Source organism: Ascaphus truei, chromosome 8 (genome assembly GCF_040206685.1).
Source record: "Ascaphus truei isolate aAscTru1 chromosome 8, aAscTru1.hap1, whole genome shotgun sequence".
In the NCBI taxonomy this organism is placed as follows: Eukaryota; Metazoa; Chordata; class Amphibia; order Anura; family Ascaphidae; genus Ascaphus; species Ascaphus truei.
The window spans coordinates 78,658,463-78,685,745 of NC_134490.1; the positions used below are offsets into that span (position 1 = coordinate 78,658,463).

A 27,283-nucleotide genomic window follows, 5' to 3' on the forward strand; every position below is an offset into this window, starting at 1 on the left:
TGATAAACACTTGCTTTGAAAGGGAGCTTACGTTTTTAATTACAGGTTCCAAAAATTAGGGCCAACGGAATGTGTTTTTCATTTACAATATTGTATCCACACACAGTACCTTGAGAAGATTTAATCAACACTGCACAAAGGGATCATTGAAGCCACCACAGCTGGAGGCCACAACCATCATCAATCCTCCTGCAGTCTTGGTTTTAGAAGGTCGTTCCACTAGCATGGAATTGCGCCATTGCCCGTAAACCCGTCAAAGGATACAGCATCCATAGATATTAAATGAAATCTCTGATTTCTTGCTTCTTCCCTTTTGAAAAGAAAACAACATTTTAGTTTCTACATCATACAACGGGTCAAGTTGTGGTAATTACAAATGAGACAAAATGCCATACCTGTCCCATTCATCAGTAGCAACTTGTCGGGGAGCCACTTTTCCATACTTCTCCTTCTGGAATGGTTTTTTAAATAATGCTTCATCTTTTTTTGCCCTGAAATGATGAACAAAATTGGGAGATTGGAGCTGTATGATTTCTTATAGGATGAAATCTAGACATTTTACCATGGGTTTTTTGACTGTCTAGTTTGCTGCTCTGTGTCCCAGCGGTAAGCCACTAATATCTAAATAATGAATGACAAGGTTCAGTTTGGTAAATTGATGTGATGGGACTGATTAAATGCTCCCCAGAAAGACTGAGGCGTGTTTGCTTTAAAAAAAAATAAGTAACAAAGTCCCAATAACACGTTAATTGGAACACAAACATTCTGCTGCTTTTGGTCGTCCCTTTATTGTTTCGCCCTATGAATACCCACAAAAAAATAAAATAAAAAAAATAATGAAACCTGACAGGAACCAATTAATGTTGAAAATACCACTTCAATAAGTGACTTACTATAGTTGTTTTGCTCTGTAAGAAACGCTTTATAGCGGTGTGGCAAATGTCGCTGCAACAATACTACAAAAGTCCTTTTTAATGTACTCTATTCTGTATTTCTGCTGCAAATAGTAGCACAGAACAAAGGAACAACTCCAAAATGTGCAGTCCAAAATCAAAGGGAGGGATTCACTAACATCCAGTAGGGTTAAAGCATTGCAATCCCACGGTAAGTACCACCGACGTGAACATCAGTTATCGCGGGATCACAGTGTGTTACCCCGTGCTAGAGGTCAGTGAATATATCCCAGAGTAAAATAATCGCAGTGATTTGTTTAGACAGGTAACAAATAGGCGACTGATCATTAAAACATTATATTTCAGAATAATGTTTAATAAATTGTTGCATTTCTCGGCCTATTTTAAAGAGGCAATTATCAAGTCCTAATATATTCAACATATCAGTGTGATTAATTTGGTCCTAGGTGAGACGGCCCATTTTATGAAAACATTTATTCTTCATCCAGACTGTAAAACAACAATCTACACTGGCTCCTCGTAAAGTCTCCGAGATGCATTACACTCCACAAACCTCATCATCAGGTCCACAGAGATTTCTAGGCACAAGACATCTTTTACAATTGACAAAATGCTTTGTGGTTTCCCTGGTAAACAATTCATCTTTAATTAATCATTCTGAAGTGCAAAGCATTTAGGAGGGGCAATTTCTTTGTAGCATCTAGTGCAGTTTCACAGAGGTTCACTTTGTAAAATTCACAGAGTCCACATGCCCGTTGCTATGCTGTGGAGCACAATAGATCCCAGTTTTTAGTTACCCTGATGCAACACAACAAGGCTGTGCACCAACTGTTAAGAAGAGCACCAACAGGGGGGGATGGAGAGGGTCGGAGCAATAATCCTAGGCCCGGTGGCTGCGGGGGGCCTGGCGTGCAGCTGGCATCGGCCCAACATCCGCGGACCCCAGCTTTCGCCCCCCTCCCCCCGCAGTGGGTCACTCTCCCCTGCTGCGGCCGGCCTCCTGTGTAGACCCCGCAACTTGGACAGGCCGATTACAGTGAAACCGGAGTCTTCCAGGTAAGGGGTATGTGTGTGTTTGTGTGTGTGTGATGTGGAGAGGGATGTGTGTGTCTGTGATGTGGAGAGGGATGTGTGTGTGTGTGATGTGGAGAGGGATGTGTGGGTGTGATGTGGAAAGGGATGTGTGTGTGTGTGTGTGTGTGTGTGTGTGTGTGTGTGTGTGTGTGTGTGTGTGTGTGTGTGTGTGTGTGTGTGTGTGTGTGTGTGTGTGTGTGTGGTGTGGGAGCTTGTGTGTGTGTGATTGGAGAGGGGCTTATGTTTTTATTATGTGGACGGGGGTTATTATATGTATGGGGGAGGGGGGTTATGTGTGGGAGCGTGGGAGAGGTGGAAGAGAGAGAGGTGGGGGTGTGGGAGAGGGGAGTGAGAGAGGGAGGAGGGAGAGGATGAGAGGGAGGGGAGAGATGAGGGTGCGAGATAGAAGGGGATCTCGCAAGGTTGCCGATACTGGGCGTGGGTGGGGTGGTGTGGTGGTGGGGGGTGGGTAGTGGAAACTCGACTCCTGGGCCCCGGGAAAGCTGTCTGCAGCCCTGCTAGTACGACAGACATACTATGAATGTTCACACTTGGTAATTGCGTGAAACGTTTATAATGGCCGTACTACATAAAATGCCTTTATAAATACTGTGCGGATCTTTTTTTACCCACCATAACTTTTTAATATGTGGTTACCGCCATTTATAAAACTTGCCACTGCACTGTGCTTTGGTGATTAATGGGTATACGCTGTAAAATAAAGGATTGCTACGCCGAGGCAGTATGACTAGATGTACGCAATAGATAGCAGAATAATCAGCCGAGTGGTAATTAACGCGGCACTAATCCCACTGTCAGCTCCTTGAAACTTTGGGGAAATCCCTTTATATTATGGCGTTTAAAATTAAAATTGTTTGACTCCAAGGCAGAGAATTGTGTCAGAATGTTTTTATTTACATCAAACCTTGCACTGTCAGCACCACTGTATATAGGAAAAATATCAATATTGTTAATGCTTATTAACAGCCTTTCACTTGATCGATAAGGGCTATGGCACATTAGTGAATGTACTATAGATATTTAAGTTTCAAAATATACATGTACGGTTACATTTAATTAAACAGGCCCTTCACCTCCGTGTAACAAACTTTTACCCCATATAAAACATTCATTTTATTGCCTAGAGCATAAAATATTCTGGATGTTCCATGACCAATTATTAATCCAAAACTAGGAATTGTATATACAAGGATGTAGGATACAGCAATATTGTATTTAATCTTCTGGTGCAATAAAAAAAAAATACATAAATATATAATTACACCCATAATGTGACCGAGAAAAATCTATGCTTCAATCAACAAGAGTCTGTTTATCATAAAAATTTTATATCATTTACTAAGGGGCAAAAAATTCACTTTGTGGGCCTGGCCAAAGTTACTTTTAATTATTTGTGGCAGATTTATTAGTGGAAACTATACTGCAGACTACGGCTGCTGGTCTGCTGTTAGCATGTCAACTCAACTCCAAGTTCTCTGATAATGCAACAGGAATAATAATACAGGCAGTCCTCGGTTATCCAGCGGAACCCGTTCTGGGAGTAGCGTTGAATAGTGACACCGCTGTAAAGTGAGTCCCATGGTAATCAGTGGCGGTGGGCGTTGCATAACGCATTCAGGCGTCGGATAATGCATTCCGGTGTCCAAAAACGGCCCATAGGGTTGCATTGTAAAGCGCTGGATATGCCATTCGTTGTCAAGTGAAACGTTGGATAGCGAGGACTACCTGTACTGACTTCATTGCAGCAAATCGTGGTCAAGGGGAAAACATGTCCCCTTCCAAGGGCATACGGTACATCGTTATCTAAACCTCCTAAGCTCACAGCAATGAAGGCAATATAAATCTGCCTGTATTTAACTGTGGTCCGAGACACCGTTCTGCCTTGTAGCAACATTGAATTGTTAAAGCAGCAATCCCGAATGCCCATGTTTTATTTACAGGACTCCAACCTAGGAGTCCTCTGAAGAGAAACCCTGATATTTGTAGCTTTGGTGGATGGGTGGGGGGTGGGGGGAGAAGGGAAGGGGGGGAAGCTACTCAGATCCCGATATACTTTAGCGGGTCAAAAGGAAGCCGCAACATAATTAGTTGCAGCTTTCAATTGGGCAGCCATTTGAATGTCCAGGGAGAAGACCGTTCAAGCTGCCGTTTAAAAAAAAAATTCCATTCAAAATGTGCATCAATACAATCTGCACACTGACAAGTGATTAGCTATACTGATCCGGTCTCCTGTGAAACTCCTGCTAAAACAACTCCACCCATAATAGACTCATTGCCTCTCGAAGTGTTCGATCGAGAGCCATTGTACTCTTGTCCCAAACAACGATCTCACACTCGTGGAAGAACTTTGGCTGCTGCAGTATTTTTGCTAATGTTGCAAATTAGATTTTCAGAGTGACCAAGATGAAGTGGCAGCTTGAGGGTTGTGTGATGGGATCATGTCATTTGTGAATTGTATCCAAACATAGAAAAAAACCTGCCCCTTGATTTCAGGAACCATCATGCAAAAATGTGGTTACAATATCTTTAGAGATGTCCAAATGCATAGCGAACAAACAAACAACTTTCCAAAATATATATAGCCGGTTGGTTTCCTTGGCTACTAATCTGCCCTTTCTGGCAGTAAGCCCTGGTAAGAGCAGGCCTGCCAGGAGTTATCATGGATTTTCACCACTCACAGTAGCTTCTTGAGTGACAAGGGAGGCGGTGGGACTAGGCCTGAGTGTGTCCAATCAGGGACTCAGACCTGGTATCTACTTCCCTTGTACTTAAGGAGCTGCACTGCTAAATTTAGTCAGTGCCTCTACCTCCTTGAGTGAGGCTGGTCTACCCTAACAACTGTGCAGGGCACTGCCAATTTGTACTCCCTGCCCCAGGGGAGTGGAGGAGGGAGACTACACCCTTTACTCCACAGGGAGTAAGGGAAGAGCTAGGACTGCTTTATGGTCCCTTGGCATGGAGTGGAGGTCCAGGGTACATCCTCAGGGTGAAGCCCCCAAGAAGTGTGCTGTGTATACTGTAAGGCCTGGGACCCGGTGCGCCTGGCGGCGCGGGCGGCCACACGCGAGTTCCCCACCAGCAGGGGAATCCTCCCGAGCCGGTCCCGGTCCCCCCTGGCTGCACAGCTCACTACACGCTGTGACGCGTCAGCCGCTACGGGATACAAGAGAATGGTGATCCCTAGCGTTGACGCGTCACGTGGTGTGGCTGTGTGAGCCAATGAGGAGGGGAGGCTTCGGGGAGCGGGGAGGAGTGTGTGTGTGAGAGAGTGCCTGCCTCTCTGTGTGTCTGTGTGTGTGTGCCTGAGTGTGTGTGTGTCTGCGTGTGTGTATGAGTGCCAGCCCGAGCCCGTGGAGGGAGGGAGGGAGGGGGGAGGAGAGTAGCGGGTCCCTCCGTTCAAGCCACGCCCCCCCTCTTGCTCAAACCTCCCACTCCCGCCCACCTCCCGCTCCGGCTCCCGCTCCCTACAGACCGCATATCGCGGTCTGTGTATGTCAGCGCCCCGCCTGTCTGCAGTGCGGGAGCGCTGACGGAGGGAGCGGGGCCTTAGCCTAACATCTGCCAGTGCACTAAATAAAGTGATCCGGTTTGAAATATATCCTCTTGCCTGAGATTGCAATTTATCAGGGGGAGTGGAAGTGAGTTCTCCTGGAGGAATTGTCTCCATATCCCTGGAGCCTGCAAGAGATGGAGGCGCTTACACTGAGAGAGGGAAAAGGATCCTACCCCAAAAGCCTGTCCTGTTCTCCTCCAAAACACCGCAGGAGAGCCAGAACTACTGTAAGCCAGCAGGTATGCACCACACCAAGTAGTAGTGAAATCTCCCAGAGCAGTGATTTCCAACCTTTTGTGTTTGGAGGAACCCTTGAAGTATTTCGATAAATCTCGGGGAACCCCTATCTGGCTGACACATTAGGTTCGACAGAGGTCAGTCACATTTCACACCTCACGAGCTACCTCTATTTCCCACCCTCTACCCATGTATTTCTCTCCCATCCGTCTCACTAACTCTCCCCCCTCCCGCCTCGCATGTATTTATCCATTGCGTCTCACTCTTACTCCCTCTTTTCCTCACTCACTCCCTCCTGCCCCCTCTCTTCTCTCACTCTCGCCCCTACATTCCGTCAATTACCCCACTCTCACTCAATCCACCCTACAAAATACATACCAAAAAAAACCACCCCCAGGGGAAGGGGGGGGGGGGTCTGTGGTCCATAGGAGGAACCCCTGAGACTGCTTCAAGGAGCCCCAGGGTTCAACCCTGGTTGGGAATCACTGTCCCAGAGGGTGGGGGAAACACTGCTACATATAGTAGATATCAGCATTTCAGTGTATTGATACATCGTCATCAAGACTTAAAAATAGTGTGTAAACACAGGAGGTTTCTATGTACACCAATCACAAACACAACACCCGAAATGTTTGAGGTTGGTGTACTTCTAAACCTCGTGTACACACACTATTTTAAAGTCCTGATGAAGGTGTATTAACCGAAACGTTGGTATATTAGATAGAATTATTATGCAGGGGGTTTTTTTGCAAGACTGGTGTGCCATCAACCTCTTTGAAGAATAAGCAATTTTTTGCAATCAACACATACAAAATATTTAAAAAAACAGATACATATTTTTTAAAGAAATATTTAGCATACCATATACGGTATATATATATATTTTTTTTAATATCATCATGTCATATGAAATTCCAAATCTACCAGAGCAACTTTATCGCTGGTCCCTATGACAATAAAGGGTTAAATAAAAAGTTAAATGTACAAGTTACATCAATATGGCTAAGCAATATTTCAAACAAACAGCAGGCTGACGGCGGTAGTATTATACAGATACCTTCTGATTGTTTTGCCGCGCTGTAGTTCTCTTTACATTTATAATTTAATGGCTTAGAAATCACAATACCAAAATCTTTGAAATTCCGCTTATATAGACGAGTGGTATAAGAGAGGCACCTTGCATTACAAGCACAACATTCTTGTGTCTGCCAACTGATTAGTATACAACACACAAACATAAATGTATTTGTTCTGAAAGAAAATGAAACCTTCTATATACCTCTTTTTGTCTTCATTTTTTTGCTTGTCAGCCTCTTCGTCACTGAAATCGGAGTCATAGCCTCCGAAGCCATGCACCTAGAAACAGCCCAATTTGTAATGAGACAATATGCTTTTTGATTTACTGTAGCTTCAAATCCATGCTTTGGAACATTGTACTGGTTCTCATTCATCAGAAAAAGGTCTAAACAACTAGCCTCCACAGTGTGTGATACATAACAAAAAAATACATATTCATCTTTTTGCCCCATAAACAGTATCTGGTTTTTATTGTTATTTTTGTTACTTGAAATAATTAAGAATCAGCTCTTTTCCCCCCCCTCACTATTCTCATTAACAGACATACTTTTTTTTTGACAATAAACCCCATGTAAATGAATATATATTATACAGGGTTGGACAAAAATATAAAATACTTAGGAGCCTGCATTTTGATAACTGCTAGGGGGTGGCAGCCCCCCCACCTGTGACTGTCACTGTGTGTTAGTGTGTATCTGTGACTGTCACTGTGTGTTAGTGTGTATCTGTGACTGTCACTCTGTGTTAGTGTGTATCTGTGACTGACTAACCCTCTCTGACACACACTCCTACCCCGGCCACAGTATGCACTGAGAGCAGGGGCAGGCAAAGTACTGGAGCGCTCTGACTAGCTCTGCCCCAAGCCCTCGCACGCCTCTTTACCGCCTACTGCTCTCCACTCCCCCTTTACCGCCTACTGCTCTCCACTCCCCCTTTACCGCCTACTGCTCTCCACTCCCCCTTTACCGCCTACTGCTCTCCACTCCCCCTTTACCACCTACTGCTCTCCACTCCCCCTTTACCGCCTACTTCTCCCCACTCCCCCTCCCACTAAGCAGCAATCACGACTTCGGCAGTGATGTCAGGTCAGTCAGCGCACATCATAGACAACAGGGATTGTGTGTGTGTGTGTGTGTGTGTGTATATTTTTTTAAATAAAACGGAAATAGCCATGTTAGTCCAATTTCGATAGTGCAGAATAAATGAGTACTTCAGAATTTGGTGATACCTTTTTTTTATTTGGACTAACAAATTGTCATAGGACAAGTTTTCGAGTGTTCTCCTCTCTTCCTCAGGTCAGCCACTTTCCTGTTCAGGTTAACACCACTTTCTCACCCTACCTTATCTACAGTACATCTCTGTTGTTTTTTTCTGCTCTCCTAACCCCTGTTTTAGCCATAGATTCCTGTGTTAATCAGTATTGCTGACCTGAGGAAGAGAGGAGATCTCTCGAAAGCTTGGCCTATGACATAAATACTGAAGTACTCATTTATGCTGCACATATACATATACATATATATATACATACACACACACACACACACACACACATATATATATATGTATGTATATATACGTACGTAGTAACCAGGGGGATCCTGATGACAAAAATAAGACAGCACACCTCAAATGTACAAAAAGATGTGTATTAAGAACACCAGGCAGCCAACGCTTCGGTCCTCGTAGAGGGACCTTCCTCAGGGCAGGTCCCTCTACAAGGACCGAAACGTTGGCTGCCTGGTGTTCTTAATACACATCTTTTTGTACATTTGAGGTGTGCTGTCTTATTTTTGTCATCAGGATCCCCCTGGTTACTACGTACATATTCCTATGCTATGGGACAAGCATCTGCTTTCACCAAAAACGTGAGTGCAAACTGCCATACCAAGCAATATATATATATATATATTATTATTATATTTAGAGAACCAGCACTCCGGTAGTTAAAGTCACAATGGCCTGGTGCTAGTCCCATATAAAAATGTAAAAGATACGGTACCATCCAGAAGAACGATAAAGCAGAGACAGCACTCAGTAGATAAGTTTTTCAAAAAACTATATTGACATGAACACCACAAGTGTTGTTCTTCTGGATGGTAACGTATCATATATATATATATATATATATATATATATATATATATATATATATATATATATATATATATATATATATTTATTTATTAATTGGGACGGCCTTTATCCAGCAGTGCATCGACAAGGGCTGAGAATGCGTGACACACACCATGTACAGGCAGTAAGACTATGCTTATAGTGTCGGCACGCTGCGGTCGCTAGAAAAATCAAATTGATATGACTTCCAGCGATTGCGACCAAGCCGACGCACTTACTATAAGCGCACGCAACGGCGACAATGCATTTGCTTTGACGCGACGTCACATCGCTGTCGCCGGCACTATAAGCGAAGCCTTAGACAGACCCGCACCATATACAGATAGTAAGACAGACACACCATATACATACAGTAAGACAGAAACACACACGTCATATACAAACAGTACACACTCCATATACAGTAAGACACAGAGAAAGTACACACATCATACACGTATATAGTAAGACAGACACATACATCATATACAGACAGTACACACAGCACACACGCTGAGCAGTGACAGACGGAGACACACACATCTCATATACAGACAGTACACGCTGAGCAGTGACAGACACACATCATATACAGACAGTACACACTGAGCAGTGACAGACACACATCATATACAGACAGTACACGCTGAGCAGTGACAGACACACACTATATACAGACAGTACACGCTGAGCAGTGACAGGCACACACATCATATACAGACAGTACACGCTGAGCAGTGACAGGCACACACCATATACAGACAGTACACGCTGAGCAGTGACAGACACACACATCATATACAGACAGTACACGCTGAGCAGGGACAGAGACACACATCATATACAGACAGTACACGCTGAGCAGTGACAGACACGCATCATATACAGACAGTACACGCTGAGCAGTGACAGACACACATCATATACAGACAGTACACGCTGAGCAGTGACAGACACACATCATATACAGACAGTACACGCTGAGCAGGGACAGGCACACACATCATATACAGACAGTACACGCTGAGCAGGGACAGGCACACACATCATATACAGACAGTACACGCTGAGCAGGGACAGGCACACACATCATATACAGACAGTACACGCTGAGCAGGGACAGGCACACACATCATATACAGACAGTACACGCTGAGCAGTGACAGGCACACATCATATACAGACAGTACACGCTGAGCAGGGACAGGCACACACATCATATACAGACAGTACATGCTGAGCAGGGACAGGCACACACACCATATACAGACAGTACACGTTGAGCAGGGATAGATACACACCATATACAGACAGTACACGCTGAGCAGGGACAGACACACACATCATATACAGACAGTACGCGCTAAGCAGTGACAGGCACACACCATATACAGACAGTACACGCTGAGCAGTGACATGCACACACATCATATACAGACAGTACACGCTGAGCAGTGACATGCACACACATCATATACAGACAGTACACGCTGAGCAGGGACAGGCACACACATCATATACAGACAGTACACGCTGAGCAGGGACAGGCACACACCATATACAGACAGTACACGCTGAGCAGGGACAGGCACACACATCATATACAGACAGTACACGCTGAGCAGGGACAGGCACACACCATATACAGACAGTACACGCTGAGCAGGGACAGGCACACACCATATACAGACAGTACACGCTGAGCAGTGACAGGCACACACATCATATACAGACAGTACACCCTGAGCAGGGACAGGCACACACACCATATACAGACAGTACACGCTGAGCAGTGACAGGCACACATATCATATACAGACAGTACACCCTGAGCAGGGACAGAGACACACACCATATACAAACAGTACACGCTGAGCAGTGACAGACACACACAGACACACATCATATACAGACAGTACACGCTGAGCAGTGACAGACACACACTATATACAGACAGTACACGCTGAGCAGTGACAGGCACACACCATATACAGACAGTACACCCTGAGCAGGGACAGGCACACATCATATACAGACAGTACACGCTGAGCAGGGACAGGCACGCAGCTATGCTGGACGTTTGCTTACAGACTTAGCCAGCATGCTGGGGTCTCCCCTCTTCCTTCCTCACAGCATCACCAAAACAATCCTACACACAGCGAGTTCCCCGGCTCATCCGTCCCCCGGAAACTCTGCACCACAGCACGGAGTTCCACAGCACACACTGTCCAGTCTGTGCTTGTCGTGAGTTTTTGCAGTATCCACATACAAGTAATAATAACCATAACGATTGTGAAATGCAAAGAAGCACCTCAAGGTTTGTGTGTATATACACACACACACACACATATATATATATATATATATATATATATATATATATATATATATATATATATATATATATATATATATATATATATATATATATATATATATACATATATATATACATATATATATATATATATATATATATATATATATATATACACACACACACATACACACACACACACACATATATATATATATACTGTACACATACACTCAATAATCTATTTTTTATGTAATAAAATACCAAAATAATATGTATTGGGAGATGTTTTTATATTCTCTAGGATTTAAAGAATATTCTGCCCCATCAACCTCCTTTAGTTGGCCATAATGACATCAGACTGAAGAAGTTGAGAGATTTTCCACTACCCCCTCACCCTCTCCAGACATTCACCCCCCCCATCACCTCCCCCCCCCATCACCTCCCCCCCCCCCCATCACCCCCCCCCCATCACCTCCCCCCCCCCATCACCCCCCCCCATCACCTCCCCCCCCATCACCTCCCCCCCATCACCTCCCCCCCCCCATCACCTCCCCCCCCCATCACCTCCCCCCCCATCACCCCCCCATCACCTCCCCCCCCATCACCCCCCCATCACCTCCCCCCCATCACCCCCCCATCACCTCCCCTCCCCCATCACCTCCCCTCCCCCCCATCACCTCCCCTCAACATCACCTCCCCCCTCCCCCCCATCACCTCCCCCCTCCCCCCCATCACCTCCCCCCTCCCCCCCATCACCTCCCCCCTCCCCCCATCACCTCCCCCCCCTCCCCCCCCTCCCCCCATCACCTCCCCCCTCCCCCCATCACCTCCCCCCCATCACCTCCCCCCTCCCCCCATCACCTCCCCCCTCCCCCTCCCCCCCATCACCTCCCCCCTCCCCCCCATCACCTCCCCCTCCCCCCATCACCTCCCCCCTCCCCCCCATCACCTCCCCCCTCCCCCCCATCACCTCCCCCCCATCACCTCCCCCCTCCCCCCCATCCCCTCCCCCCATCACCTCCCCCCTCCCCCCCATCCCCTCCCCCCTCCCCCCCATCCCCTCCCCCCATCACCTCCCCCCTCCCCCCATCACCTCCCCCCTCCCCCCATCACCTCCCCCCTCCCCTCCCCTCCCCCCCATCACCTCCCCCCTCCCCCCATCACCTCCCCCCTCCCCCCATCACCTCCCCCCTCCCCCCATCACCTCCCCCCCATCACCTCCCGTCTCCTGAACCCCCTCTCTCCTGTCACTCCCCCCCTCAGCTGCCCTTTATTTGATCATGATGACAGACTAAACCCTCATCTCCTGTCACTCTCCCATATTACCCCCTCTCCTGTGAATCACCCCTCCCTCATCCTCTCACTGCCCTCCATCAAGCCTCTTTATTTGATAATGATGACATCAGACTAACCCCCTCTCCTGTCACCCCCCCATAACCCACCCCTCATGTGACTCCCTCCTCACCCATGCTACCCAATGACTGGTACCTCCTCGCTCCCCCTCACCCCACCCCTCTCCCCCCCTCACCCCACCTCTCTCCCCCCTCTCCCCACCCCTCTCCCCACCCCTCTCCCCACCCTTCTCCCCACCCCTCTCCCTACTCCTCTCCCCCTCACCCCACCCCTCTCCCCCTCACCCCACCCCTCTCAACCCCCACCATCACCCCACCCCTCTCATCCCCCCACCCCTCTCATCCCCCACCATCACCCCACCCCTCTCATCCCCCACCATCACCCCACCCCTCTCATCCCCCACCATCACCCCTGTTTATATGATCATGATGACATCAGACTGAAAAAGAAAGTGAGCGATTTTTCACTCTCCCCCGATCCCTTGCCTTATCCTGCCCCCCCCCCCCCTAAAACCGTCTCGCCAGTCACTCCCCCATCAGCCTCCTTTATTTGGTCATGATGACGTCATCCTAAACCCACATCTCTTGTCACTCCCCCCCATCACCCTTCTGCTCATGTCACCCGTCCCCCTCGCTATCCTTTCCTTTCTCTCCCCTCCATCACTACCCCCCTTAATGCTCATGATGATGTTAGACTAAATCCCCCCTCATCTTCCCCCAGCCTCTCCTGTCACTCTTGGTCATGATCACATCTGAATGAAGAAGAAAGTGAAAGATTTTTTATATAATATAGTAAGATAAGGGAATATTAACCCCATTTTAAAAAAACATCCCAAATTCAATGTGGCCCCTTGTTAGAATAAGCTGCACTCACATCTCTCTACCTCCATTGGTCTTTAGGATGTTATTGAGGTAAGACGGATAGGGGGAGACAGACGGGAGGAAGGGGAGCTGAGAGAGAATGGTAGGGGGAGGTGGGGGAGAACGAACAGTGGGAGGGAGAAGGTGGGAGGGGTAGGGATTGGGGGGAGGAAAGAGGGATTGTGTGTGAGAGAGAGGGTTGGGGACTCGCATGGCCACTGACCGTGGGGTTGAACACCCCCCTTACTCAACAACCCTCATTCCTTAAGCAAAAATGGGTGGGATTTAAATAAGAAATTTTTTTTGCAGCCGGTGGTACTTGCCCCGGAAGCTAAAATACTTAGTTCCCCCTCTGATTTTATATATGTAGCCAAGTCTCCTTGGACTATCACTCCCTGACCCGGGCTCCACTGTAAGTCCCCATAAAGTGTGGACATTGTGGGCTTGATGCCTATGGGGTCTGTTCTAATGTTCAGTGTGTAATGTTATATTGTTCATAAGGTATGAGCAATAAAGTTCAGGGCTAGCCTGTGATTGTAAGTGGGGGGGGGGGGGGTATATGACAGTGAATAGGCTGGCTTACTAGCCACTCCCCAGGGAAGGAGGGGTTGTTCCTCTGTAGTGTAGAGTAGTTAGTGTGAGAGAGAGTTCTGGAATAGATGTTAGAGTGTGCAGACACTGAAATAGTTCTCCTGCTAAAGGAGTGTACTGAGGCCTAGTCCTATAGAGGATAAGGTACTGAAGATATGTTATCTGGTGTATGTACTCTACTGCAACTAAACCTCAGTCATGCCAACACCTGGTGTAGTAATTGAAGCGACTAAGTACCAAAGAAGAAGAAGTGTCCATGAGGTGCATCCTGAAACCTCAGGATCCTCTTGGACTGGAGGCGCTGACCACTAAAGAACCACCATGAGCCCGTCCTGATGTCCTCCACACAACATCGCGGAGATCTCCTGCCTCCTGTTTACCAACCAGGTATGAACAGCAGCCACAGAACACACCAGTAGCAGCACATTTCCCAGAGAGGGGGGAAAGAGGGCTACATTTGGAGACGCTGCTGAGATAGGCATCCATCAGGACAGGCTTTTCCAGCGGGGACCAGAGTTATGCTTCTGTCTCTTATGGACTTGTGCACCGCCAGGACTGGGGTTTGGATTGCAGTTCTGCACTGCCAATTAGGGGTAGCACTGGGGACCACTCTCCGAGGCGCCACCGGGGAGGGGGTTGCCCAACTACCCGTTCTCAGATACACTATGTTGGGGCTTAACACGAGGCGCCACCGGGGAACGTGGCTACCCTTCATTAGCACAGAAAATCCTGTTGGGGCGTACCCCGAGGCTCCGGCGGGGGAACGTGGTCACTCTTCCTCAGATACACTATGTTGGGGCGTACCCCGAGGCTCCACCGGAGGAACATGGCTACCCTTCATTAGCACAGAAAATCCTGTTGGGGCATACCACAAGGCTCCGCCGGGGATCGTGGTCATCCTTCCTCTAAATAGCTGGGACCGGGCCTCTGAGGTGTCGCCAGAGACCCTGGGTACCCTTTCATTTACACCACGAAGAAAGTGGGGACTCTTCCCTGAAGCGACCCCAGGGAAATGTTTTCCCATCCATTCATGTACTTTGCTATGCAATTACTGTGTTTTCTATGCAAAAATGACTGTGCTTTCCTTTCCAAAATGGCGGCTCGACCCCAGGGAAATGTTTTCCCATCCATTCATGTACTTTGCTATGCAATTACTGTGTTTTCTATGCAAAAATGATTATGCTTTCCTATCCAAAATGGCGGCTCCGCTCAACGGGAGTCCGCATGGAAGCGGTGCAGAAATTGCAAAACTAAATCTGTCCTGCAAAACCTCCTAGGTTTGGCACGGAACCAAACCGCGCCCTTCTAGCCAAGAATCCGGGATTGGCGTGAACACCAAGTCTGATTCTGATTCCTAATGTTTGTTCTTAAAACCTGGCATGTAGGCTGAAACATACACCTGGATAGGGTTGAGTAGGTTACTGAGGATGGCCGCAAGCGATGTTACTCTGTGACTGTGTACGACAGTGAAGGGAATATGGTGTGCAAACCTGACCCTGCACATTATTATTGACGGTCCAATTACTGTGTGACATGTTGACATTGTTTATTGCATTTTTATGTTAAATGTATAGCTCTGGTGTGGATGTTACGCCTCCTGCGGGGTCGGGAGGCATTTAAAACCAAAGGAAGATTGTAGTCAAGTCTCCTTGGACTATTATTCCCTTACCCGGGCTCCACTGTAAGTCCCCATAAAGTGTGGGCATGATTCCTGTGGGATCTGTTCTAACGTTCAGTGTGTAATGTATATTGTTCATAAGGTATGAGTAATAAAGTTCAGGGCTAGCCTGTGATTGTAAGGGGGGTCTATGACAGTGAATAGGCTGGCTTACTAGCCACTCCCCAGGGAAGGAGGGGTTGTTCCTCTGTAGTGTAGAGTAGTTAGTGTGAGAGAGAGTTCCGGAATAGATGTCACAGTGTGCAGACACTGAAATAGTTCTCCTGCTAGAGGAGTGTACTGAGGCCTAGTCCTATCGGGGATAAGGTACTGAAGATATGTGATCTGGAGTGTGTACTTTACTGCAACTAAACCTCAGTCATACCAACACCTGGTGTAGTAATTGAAGCGACTAAGTACCAAAGAAGAAGTGTCCATGAGGTGCATCCTGAACCTCAGGATCCTCTTGGACTGGAGGCACTGACCACTAAAGAAACACAGTGAGCCTGTCCTGATGTCCTCTCCACAACATTGCAGAGATCTCCGGCCTCCTGTTTACCAACTGTGTGTGTGTGTGTGTGTGTGTGTGTGTGTGTGTGTGTGTGTGTGTGTGTGTGTGTGTGTGTGTGTGTGTGTGTGTGTGTGTGTGTGTGTGTAAAGGAAAAAAAGAGAAAGCATCACAAGCTCCATAGCGTAACTCTGTGAAACAATTTATTAAAGGGTTAAGAAGAGACGTCTCCATGACTTGCACTCACAAGGGGAGAGTGAAAACTTGTATTTGAGAGATGAATCTCTGTAGCGGTGACGTCACCAATTCGTAATGGAGAACCGGTCCAGTATCCGTGCACAAAGGGTTAGCCGTTTGGTTCCATGGAAGAACACCTCAGAATTGGGCCATCTCTGGTGATATAGGATGGGGCCGTAGATTAAACCCATGAAGACACCAGTACCGGCGATATGTGGCTTATGTCCACGAGCGGCTATCATCCAAACAGCAGCTGAATTGCTGCAATTAAATTCTCCGCGCACTGATTCCGTCTCTCAGTGATGTCAATACGTTGTTTGGATGATAGCCACACGGGCCACTAGGAAGCCGAACCTGATTATGTCACGGCTTTCTATTGGCCAGCAGAGCACGGGAGCTTTGAAACTCCGCCATTACGTGAACTCTGGTAGCCCGACTACCGTCACCCTGTATCTCCGGAACCAGGCGTCACCGGAGCTGAAATTAGTGGGGTTCAACTCCAGAGCCCCCCTGCTTCAATCCTATGTTAAACGAAAAAATAATGCCTGCTTCGATTGCCTCTTAAATTTCCCTTGGAATCCAGTCAAGGACCGTCTTTATTCAACAATGGTAATTTCTTCTTGCAGTATGTCGCCCCACTGTCATTTTTATTTCTTCAACCTTGTAATGAGGTCACAGATTTTTGATTGATTTTGAACCCATTCATTCTTTTTCCTGTCACTTCAGATAATACCCAGCATGCATCTCTCCATACTTTTTTGAGTTGTCTGAAGCTTCTCAATTATCTTCGCATTTAGAGTTCAAGTTTCACATCCATACGTGAGCACAGGCAGAATATATGGTCGAAAACTTTCTTCTTGGGGTACAATGCAAGGTTCTCTTGAAAGATTGTCTTATTTCTTCCGAGTGCGATCCATCCCAACTTCATTCTCCTCTTGATTTAATTCAAAAGGTTCCCATCCGTTGTTACTTGCCCCAAAGGTAAACATAGTCTTCGACTTCCTCTAATTCTACTCCATTTATTTCGATCTTTGCTGACTTGGCACATTTGTTGAACATCACTTTGGACTTGCCAAGATTCATATGGAGACACACTTTCTTACTTGTTTGGGCGAGTTCTCTGATTTGTTGCTAGAGATCTTCTGGACATGGGGTAAAAATACCCCAAATCAAGTATTCAATGTTGATTTTGATTCCATTTTCTTCCCAGTCCAATGTCTTGAATAATTCTACAAGTTTTGCTGTGAAAAGCTTTGGTGACCTGGTGTCTCTGTCACACTCCCTTGCTGACCCTTGTCTGACCTGGTGTCTCTGTCACACTCCCTTGCTGACACTTGTCGTGCGTGTATCTTCATGTCACCTAATGGTTGATGTGGCATTATCGGAAATGTTATTTATAATATCAATGTATACGCTTCTTCAACACTTTGTCTTCTTCATGCATTTAGAACCCCGCTGAGGTGTAGACAGAATCAAATACTTTTTGGGAATCTACGAATTATAAAATCAGTGGTAGATCATTATATATATACTGTGTATAGCACCAACAAAACTTTATGTATTTACATTAGGCGCAGATACCATAACAGTCTTTAAAAATTCCCATGTAATTCCACTTTTTAATTCTGTGATTTTTTTTTTTTCCTTCTAAAATGTGATCCTTATGCACTAGAGTTTTAGACAACTCTCCACAGGGGAATGTTCAAAGTAAAAGATTGAATCACAGCCGGCTAACAGCAGACCTGCAATAATGAGAAAATAAATGTTTAGTCGGGTCCCATTCATTAAACTGCTCTCCTTGTCGTTCCTCAGCTTTCACTAAAATCCTGATTATCGCCTATTTGTGGGAGAAGAAAGGCTTCAAATGAGATGGGGGTTTTTTAGCCATATTTCTGCATACATTTGAATTGTATTAAATTGCCATCTGTTTTTAGGTAGTTTTGCAATTAAAAGTTGCATGTTAATGATGAGTCCCATTTGTCCCTTAGGCAAAAATCTGCCTAAGCTTTAGGGTTTCCGTAGCAATTCTTCCGTGTAGACTGGGGAATGTGTACATATATATTATTGTAGAACTATTTATAAATGCTTTGTATTGCATAATTGAGTCCACATTGTTAAACTAACACAGGTAAAAAAAAATAAGTGCCACGTCACTGTGTCTATTTGTAGCTTGGCCAAGATGGATTAAGAAATGCTGGTCTTTAATGCTGGTCTTCATGAATGGTCTGAACTAGTTTAGCTAGAACAGCATTGTCTGAATATCTTCACAGCATCAGATCAGCAAATCAGCGCTTAAGAAAAGCGTTCTTCTGTAACTTGGACACTTATCAACATATAGGGAATTACGTGGCACTCAAGATAGATAGGGGTAAGGTCCCCCCCCAAAGTTGACGAGTGCTACAGAGTGAACAGTCCCATGTTCTGAGAAATATCACTTTTGCCAAGACATCCGGACATATTTGGAGTGGGAGTTTAAAGTGATTATATGGAGCCTTTGATACTACACTGTATGCCCCTATTGTTTGAATTGACTTAGCAATCAGTACCTAATAAATCAAACAGGGATGACCAGTGGAGGTCTCTCAACCGGCGCTGGACCCCTTAGATGACCTGCATATATGGCCAGTTCACCTGGGGCAGCTCCATAAAAGAAATTGTGAATAACTCACTGTTTGTTGTCTCGTGACTCCGTCCGGGTAGGTGTGCTCCGCTGTGCATATAATCTAGAGAAGGAACCTCTCTGTGAAGGGAGGAGGTAAGCAGGCACCGCTGGACAAAAATAGAAGGCTGGACTGCGCTAGTACAAAAATGTATTAATTGAATCATAACAAAAAACGGGATGAACCCCCTGCTACACTCTAACGCGTTTCACCCCTGTGGGGCTTTGTCAAAGAGTTTGTAAAAGAACAGCATTGTCTGAATATCTTCACAGCATCAGATCAGCAAATCAGCGCTTAAGAAAAGCGTTCTTCTGTAACTTGGACACTTATCAACATATAGGCAATACGTGGCACTGCTGCTTATTGCAGATTAGGAAGGAAGAACAGGAGGCAAGACTGTTACTTTCATAGTCACTAGTTCTGTGTGAACATCATCAACATGTCATTAATTCCTGCACCTCTTGTGCTAGCAATGAGACTGTAAGTGCGATGTCCCACCGTTGCTTTGTCCTGCTATGAACACTATTGTACATACTGCCATCACTATGTAAAAATAAGAAAGCACTATGAAGGGATATGCTTCATATTAATTCTGGAAAAAAGCTCTAAGCACAGCTTCTTCATAACAAGGCACAGGCAAGAACAATTTAAATCAATTGCATGAGAGTTAATAAGTGACAGAAGAAGATTATGAATATTTCCAGGAAATCCTGCTACGATTTGCAAAACAGACTGGCAGACGCCCACAGTCACAGCTAATTCTGTCTTGTATATTTCTCATTTGCGTTGTGTTTGAAACAGGCACAGTATGCACTACCATCACAATGTCTTTGGTTGGACATCTACTCTGGCACTTCATGCTGCACATACAGTACATAGGTCATAATCTGAGTAATGAAGAAGCAGAGGTCAAAATCTATGGGTGTAGAGCACCAAGATTAGAACCGATATGCCATTGTGTTCTAGTGAGGGTCTTGGCATTATGCTGGTACGGCTTTCCAAAATAGAGCTGGCTAAATGTAGAAGAGGTAAACACTGGCAAAGCTGTCAATATATCTTGTAGATGTGCAACAAAGGTGTAAAAAAAGGCGCTACGCCCTAAAAAATATCAAGTGACAAAACGTGATTTTTAAAGTGCAATATTATGACTGACAAGTGGAAAAACAATCAAATATAATACCCCCCTGCTTCAACCCTCCGGTGGGGTTGTTTTCACTCTTCCCCAAATAGTAGAACTTGTATCACACGATCCAGGGGGAGCATAAGGGAAAAAAACATAAGATACTCTAAGTGTAGAGATATAAACAGTGCTGGGAATAATCCTATTAATCTTGGCTCCTGTGTTATTCCTACTCACAAGAAATTAGAAGTTTTCAGGCAATAGAGATCAATATGCGGATGAAGAGATATCATTGGCCTCCGTAACTCAGGGGATGTACCTCAGCGAGAGAGGGAGAAGAACACACATAGCACAGATCTGGCAGCAATAACCTTTTATCAATAAATTTATAAAATGCACACTCACAGTGTCTCAGAATTAAAACAGCATTTGTAGCTTTTAAAAGCTAAGTAACGTGGCTTGGACGAAGGCCCACACCGTCTCTCACCACACCATCTCCCTCTGTGGCTCCGATCGGGTCACCACCTCCGCTTGCGGGCGGCGCTGCTTCACTTCCGGTTGTGGAACGATGTCGTCACTTCTGGTCGCGGCGTTTACAGCGGACAGCTAGTGTATGCGTGGAGTACAGGGGCGCCTTCTTCCACAGCTACGTCACGTTGTGGGCGGCACAGCTCTACGCGTTTCACCTGTCGGTTGGTTCAGCTTCCTCAGGAGTGTACCTCATTGGTCCCTGTGTCCTGTATATGCTCAGCTGGCCCACTGGCAAATCGGCTGAGCATAAACCTTCCTATGTACGAAGTGTTCACTACTACCCTTGCCTCCACAGTCTTGTTCCTCTGTTTCAGACCTCGGCTATTCTTCTGGACTCCGCTCTTCTAAACCCCGACCTCGGCAAAGTACCACGACGATCCGCATCTCTCCAATCCTGACCATGACTAAGTACCTTCAATGATCTGCACCTCCCCAACCCCGACCTTGGCAAGTATCTCTGACCATCCATACCTCTCCGACCCGGCTACCTCGACCTATCTACACCCCAGACGCGCCCACGCAGCTGTTGGTTGGTGTTATATATCAATCCTCACCTCTGCCTCGCAGTCACGCCTTGTTTGTGGTGAGCACTCCGTTACAGACTAGTAGACAAGTTAGGAACATGTTGATTCTATAGAAGAGAAAGAGAGCCCTGAACCTGTAAGGGAGAGCGGCATGAGTTACGGCAGAGGCCCCCTCCCCAAAGAAGCTGTGAGGTCAAGTTAGGTGTAGGGAGGGGGTTTAGAGAGGTAAGTAGGGGGGGGGGGAAGGGATCTTACCTCCCTCTTTCTGCAGGATCAGCTGGTGAAGTTAATGGTAACTAGAGACAGGCCAATCTGCCCAAATCAGTTTCCTGGATATTCTCACATTTCCCCCCCAAAATTCCGTTTCACTGTTTAAAATCCACGGACAGATTTTGTCAGTTTTAATCCGAGTGAATGCCTCAAAATTCGCCATTGAATACAACCCGTTGACATATTTGTAGATTTTCTGCAAATCCGTCCCCGGCTTGCGGAATCCACGGAGTGGTGGTAATAATTTTAAAATCCGCAAAACGCGAATCGCCCTTTTTGACATTTATCTGTGTGGGTGCCTAGTAGGGTTAATTGTTATGTTTATCATGTTGTGTTAAAAGGTTGTATTATAAAAAAGCTGACTGGTTTTTCCTCCCAAGAAGTTTTTTGGTGTGGTTATTGGGGTCTTGGGGGAGGGACCGAGTCACAGAGAATATGTCTCCTTGGAGTGTTACAACTGATGCTGTCAGTTTAGAAAAGCTACTGCATCTTGCATCTGTTACATTTAAGACTATACACTACACTACAGGGTCGTATATTGATTTTTTTTTTTTAAACATAGATTTAATATTGAGTTCAGTAACTTTGTATCACAGAATAGTAACTGCAACTGACACAGGAACAGGGGTGGACACTAGCATGGGGGGCAGGGAGCAATTGCCCCCCAGGCCGGTCAGACAAAAAAAATGTGTGAATATCTGATGCATGGATGGTGTGGGTGTATGTATGTATATATGAACAAAGTTGAAGTCCGGGACACTTTGGAATTTTCTAAATGTGAATTTATTAGGTGATCGATGTGTCGGTCCTCATTGGGACCTGTCAAAAGTGTGCTGGACTTCTACTTGCTCCTATACAACTCTTTCCTTCTGTGCCACATTGGTTTCTACTTTTTAGGAATATAGAATGGATGGTGTGCGTGTGTGTATTAATAGAATGGATGGTCTGTGTGTGGGTGGGTGTATGTGTATATACAGATGCAGCGGCCATTATTTTAACAAATCACGGCGCCATTTTCGTGTGCTCTGCTGTATTCCACGCGGCATTAACGTGGCCAACCGCCCCAGGCACACGTGTTTATTGCGGTTGCTTTGTTTGAATTTCATGGATTGTGTGCAATTAGATGCAATGAAATGAATGAATTGCAATGTGTACAGTACTGTGCTACTGTGTCAATTTTCCGGTGTTTAAAAACCAGAACAATAAAATGCTATTTTCTGCACTCGCGTCTTAAGGCGGTACGGTTGGAAGAAATCCTGCGCCATGACATGGGTATTCCGTTGTATATACTGCGTGATTTGTTAAAATAATGGCCGCTGCATCTGTATAGAGTTGCAAGAAAATGTTTGTGAATCCCTTAGGATTTTCACATATTTTATATATTTCAAACTTAATGTTATTAGATCTTAATGTAAGTTCTATTCACAGATAAACATAACCTGATCAAACAAATTACACAAAACCATGATGCTTTTTCTACATGTATTTATCCACAAATGATTCAACATTCAATATCTGTGAGAAAGTATGTGACCCTTTAGATTCAGTATCTGGCAGCACCCCCTTCAGCAGCAATGATTTCAATTAAGCGTTTCCCATAACTGCTGATTAGTATCTCATCGATTTTGAGGAATTTTGGCCTATTGCTCCTTACAGAACTGCTTCAACTCAGACATTTAAGGGCTTCCCTGCATGGACAGCTCGCTTCAGGTCCTGCCACAACATTTCAATGGGGTTTAGGTCTGGACTTTGACTAGGCCATTCTAAAACACGTAATTTCTTCTGCAGCCATTCTTTTGCTGATCTGCTTGTATGTTTAGGATCATTGTCTTGCTACGTGACCCGCTTTCACTTCAGCTTCAGCTCACGGACAGATGGCCTGACATTCTCCTCTTGAATATTCTGATACAATGCAGAATTCATGTTTATGCCAATGTCCTGAGACAGCAAAGCAGCCCAAAACCATCACACTCCCACCACTATGATTGACGGTTGGGATGAGGTTCTTCTGTTTGAACGCAATGTTTGGTTTTCACCAAACATAACGTTTCTCATTGAGGCCAAAAAATTCTACCTTTGACTCGTCTGTCCAGAGAACATTGTTCCACAAGTCTTGTGTATAATCTATGTGCTCTTTGGCAAACTTCAGATGGGCAGCAATGTTCTTTTGAGATAGCAGTGGTTTCCTCTTGGCTAAACTTTCATGAACACCATTCTTGTCGAGTCTTTTTCTGAGTAGAGTCATGAACACTCACATTCCCAAGACGAGAGTGGCCTGCAAATCCTTGGATGTTACACTGAAATTCTTTGTGACTTCCTGGATGTTTGTTCTTGGAGAGATTTTGGTAGGATGACTGCTCCTGGGTATATCCTTAGTGACTGTGGTCTTGAACTTTTTCCATTTGTTTGACAGTATATTGGTGGAGCCGCAAATCCTTACAAGACTGATGAGCATCAATAACTGCTTTTCTGAGGTCCACAGGGATTTCTTTTGATCGTGGCATGACGTGTTTCCACACACCTGTATGGTGAAGACCAAACTCACAGTTTCTGATCTTTATAGAGAGTGGGGCCTCTCAAATTCACACGTGAAGATCTACCTAATTATTTCATCACCTGATTCTAATTATTCCCTTTAATTTAGCTGCTCAAACCAGGGTTTCACTTACATTTTCCCATACCCTGACTCTTAATTACTCAAAGACATGGAATTGGTTAATACAGTATAAACTCTATTAGATATTTAAGAAAAGACTGGTTTTGAGTCAAGAAGGTTATCTTGGATAAACTATGGAATTTCCGTCATCATTGGGGTTCACAAACTTTTTCTCACCACTTTATGTATGTATGATGTATGTATGTAGGTATGTAGGTATCTGTGTGTATATATATATATATATATATATATATATATATATATATATATATATATATATATATATATATATATATATCAACAATACGATAAAAAAGAAACCTTAGCTGACACATAAACATTAAAAAGAAACAGTGCAGAATAATTAAAATATGACATGGACCCCTGACACGGGCACTGCAGAAAATACTGATGTATAAGGAGTGTGAACTAACACAGTAGTCACCAATCCTATATAGTAACAGATACGAAGTCACCTAGATCCACAGAAAGATAAATAACTGGGCAATAGGGCATATTTAGCACAAATGTAAGCAATGCAAAGAACAATATCCAAAATGCTAGAGCAAAATTATATCAAACTCAGCACATAGGAAAAAGCAGCTGCCTGTCACATAATACTGCCACATATACCCAAGTGATTTAGAACGGCGCTAGACAACAAAAATAGTGATAAATATGTGATGAAAATATAAGTGGGTTGTAAGGTGAAATAGAAAGATTCTCAACCTTCACAGGGAATTTGTACAAGTTCCCTTATAAACAGTAATGGACATCCAGGCTATGAAGGGAGCGATGATTCAGGAACACCCCAAAAAAGAAATAAACAATAATGGTGCAGCAAAATCACACAGTATGATGGAGCAGTGGAATCTTGGCTCATATAGATTGCCTACTTACAACAGGTAAGTGAAGAGTCAGCATAAACGGGGAACACGATAGGTGGAAACTCAGGAGGGCTCTCACTCAGGATAGTATTCATGGAAAACAACAAAGAGAGACCATGGTGTGGACCAATAAATGAATTTATATCGATTAAAAAGCTTTAAGAAATGTACTCACAATGTGTACATCAATAATAGGCACATAAGGCAATATGATATTCCTCCTGAGGAAGCTGACGTTAGTTCAGCGAAACGCGTAGAGCTTCGACACCGCAAGCAGTTGCTCCCGATCTGAAGGTGAAGAGCCTGCCGTGCCGTTCTGTTACCTGCTTCTTCCTCCGTCCAACCGGAAGTTGTCGGTCCCCAACGGATGTGACGTCAGACGCCGTCCAACGCGGTCTGACTGAGGGAGTTTCAAAGTGAACGGCCAGACTACCACCTCTCCCGGCGTGAGATCTACTGCCTCAAGAAAACCTTATGTGCCTATTATTGATGTACACATAAGGTGTGTATCAGAAAGCACAACCTAATGCATGTGATGTTTAATCTTGTGCAAAGTCCATAAGCCAACTCACTGAAAGAATGCTGCTAGATGATGTACTTTCAATAATCAAGCTAGAGTATTCTGCAGCATAATTACGTGTGCCCCATGGGGAGAGTCATTCAGGGGTCCTGCCTAGCGCTCGCACTCCTACGCGTTTCGTCCACAGACTTAAACTTGGAGTGATAGATATGTGTGTCTGTGTCTGTGTATATACAGTGTAGGATCTTATGTCCCAGATCAAAGGCAGGAAACGTAGAGTTTGGTGCACAGGGGTTTATTTACAGGGTACAAATCAGGAACCAAAATAAACAAAGAACCTAACTCCACTTTGGGAGTGCTGACTAATACATCTTAGTCGCTTACTAACCGTGGGAGGGCTAAGCTCTTTCCCCATCTTACGCCCTGTACCTGTGGACAGGCAGCAGCTCCCCTTGCAGTCTCTCACAGGGTTATCTGTGTATGTGTGCCTTCCGATTAGCACAGCAGCAGCACAGGAACGGTCTGTGCTGCCTTTTACCCTGAAGCTCATTACTTAGGGCTCAGGTGAGAGGGAACGGAGCACACCCTGGAAGGTGCTGGGTCCTATGTACCTCCCCTCAAACACCTTCTACTTGAGCACATCACATATCCCCCACCCTTTGCTCAATCGTGATCGGGTGAGGACTTGTAAATGCGTTGGCATTTCCATGTTTGGAGCCTGGCCTGTGGTCAACTGTGAACTGGAACCCCTGGAGACTCAAAAAAACAGTGAGATTAACAAGCATTTTTTTCCTTATTTTACTGCATGTACTTTAAAGGTGCATGGTCTGTTATTAGGGTAAACTTTCTCCCTAACAAATAATATTTTAGAGTCTCCAACGCCCATTTGATGGCCAAGCCCTCTTTTTCAACTACGGCATACTTTTTCTCATGGAGATTTCGCTTTCGGCTAATATACATGATGGGGTGTATCTCCGTTCCGACTCTTTGTGACAGGACCACTCCTATCCCTACATCGGAGCATCACACTGAACCAGAAATTCCCTGGTGATGTCCGGGGTGATCAGGACGGGATGGGCACTTAATGCATCCTTTAATCTTTGGAAAGCCTCCTCAACCTGGTCAGACCACTTCACCATGACTAAACTCTTTCCTTTTGTGAGGTCGGATAGAGGATTAGCAAAGTCTAGTATAAAGCAACGGTAGTAACCGGCCAGGCCGAGGAAGGCTTTAATTTGTTTCTTAGTTAGCGGCCTCGACCACTCCCTAATCGTCTTCAGTTTTGCAGCCTGCGGTTTTACCAGCCCTCTACCAACTGTATACCCCAAGTATTTGTTCTCTTCTAACCCTATGGCACACTTAGTAGGGTTTGCCATCAGACCAGCTTCCTCCAGGGAGTCTAGTACTACCTGTACCTTTTTCAGGTGAGAGTCCCAGTCATTACTGTGGATGATCACTTAATCCAGGTAGCTTGTGGCATAGTCCATATGGGTTTTTAACACCCGATCCATCAACCTCTGAAAGGTCGCCGGAGCCCCATGTAGACCGAAGGATAGGACTTATATTGGTACAGCCCACCTGGTATGGAAAACGCAGTTTTT

The 27,283-nt window shown here is 45.3% G+C and overlaps 2 protein-coding genes across 5 annotated transcripts in view; both read right to left on the minus strand.

Annotated features, from left to right (window-relative positions):
• LOC142502029 (protein FRA10AC1 homolog) overlaps positions 1 to 11,217 on the minus strand; it is a 54,948-nt gene extending 43,731 nt beyond the window's left edge. For 2 of the 3 annotated variants that reach the window (XM_075612798.1, XM_075612797.1), the window contains exons 1-4: positions 11,077 to 11,216; positions 7,079 to 7,155; positions 396 to 491; positions 265 to 310 (exon numbers count right to left, since the gene is read on the minus strand). In XM_075612798.1, the coding sequence (XP_075468913.1) occupies positions 265 to 310; positions 396 to 491; positions 7,079 to 7,155; positions 11,077 to 11,091 (234 nt within the window). In that variant the 5' untranslated portion in view covers positions 11,092 to 11,216. Of the gene's footprint in view, positions 1 to 264; positions 311 to 395; positions 492 to 7,078; positions 7,156 to 11,076 lie in introns of all 3 variants that reach the window. The other variant, XM_075612799.1, reaches the window with a different exon arrangement.
• RBP4 (retinol binding protein 4) overlaps positions 1 to 27,283 on the minus strand; it is a 534,850-nt gene that overhangs the window by 115,371 nt on the left and 392,196 nt on the right. The gene's annotated exons all lie outside the window — the stretch shown is intronic.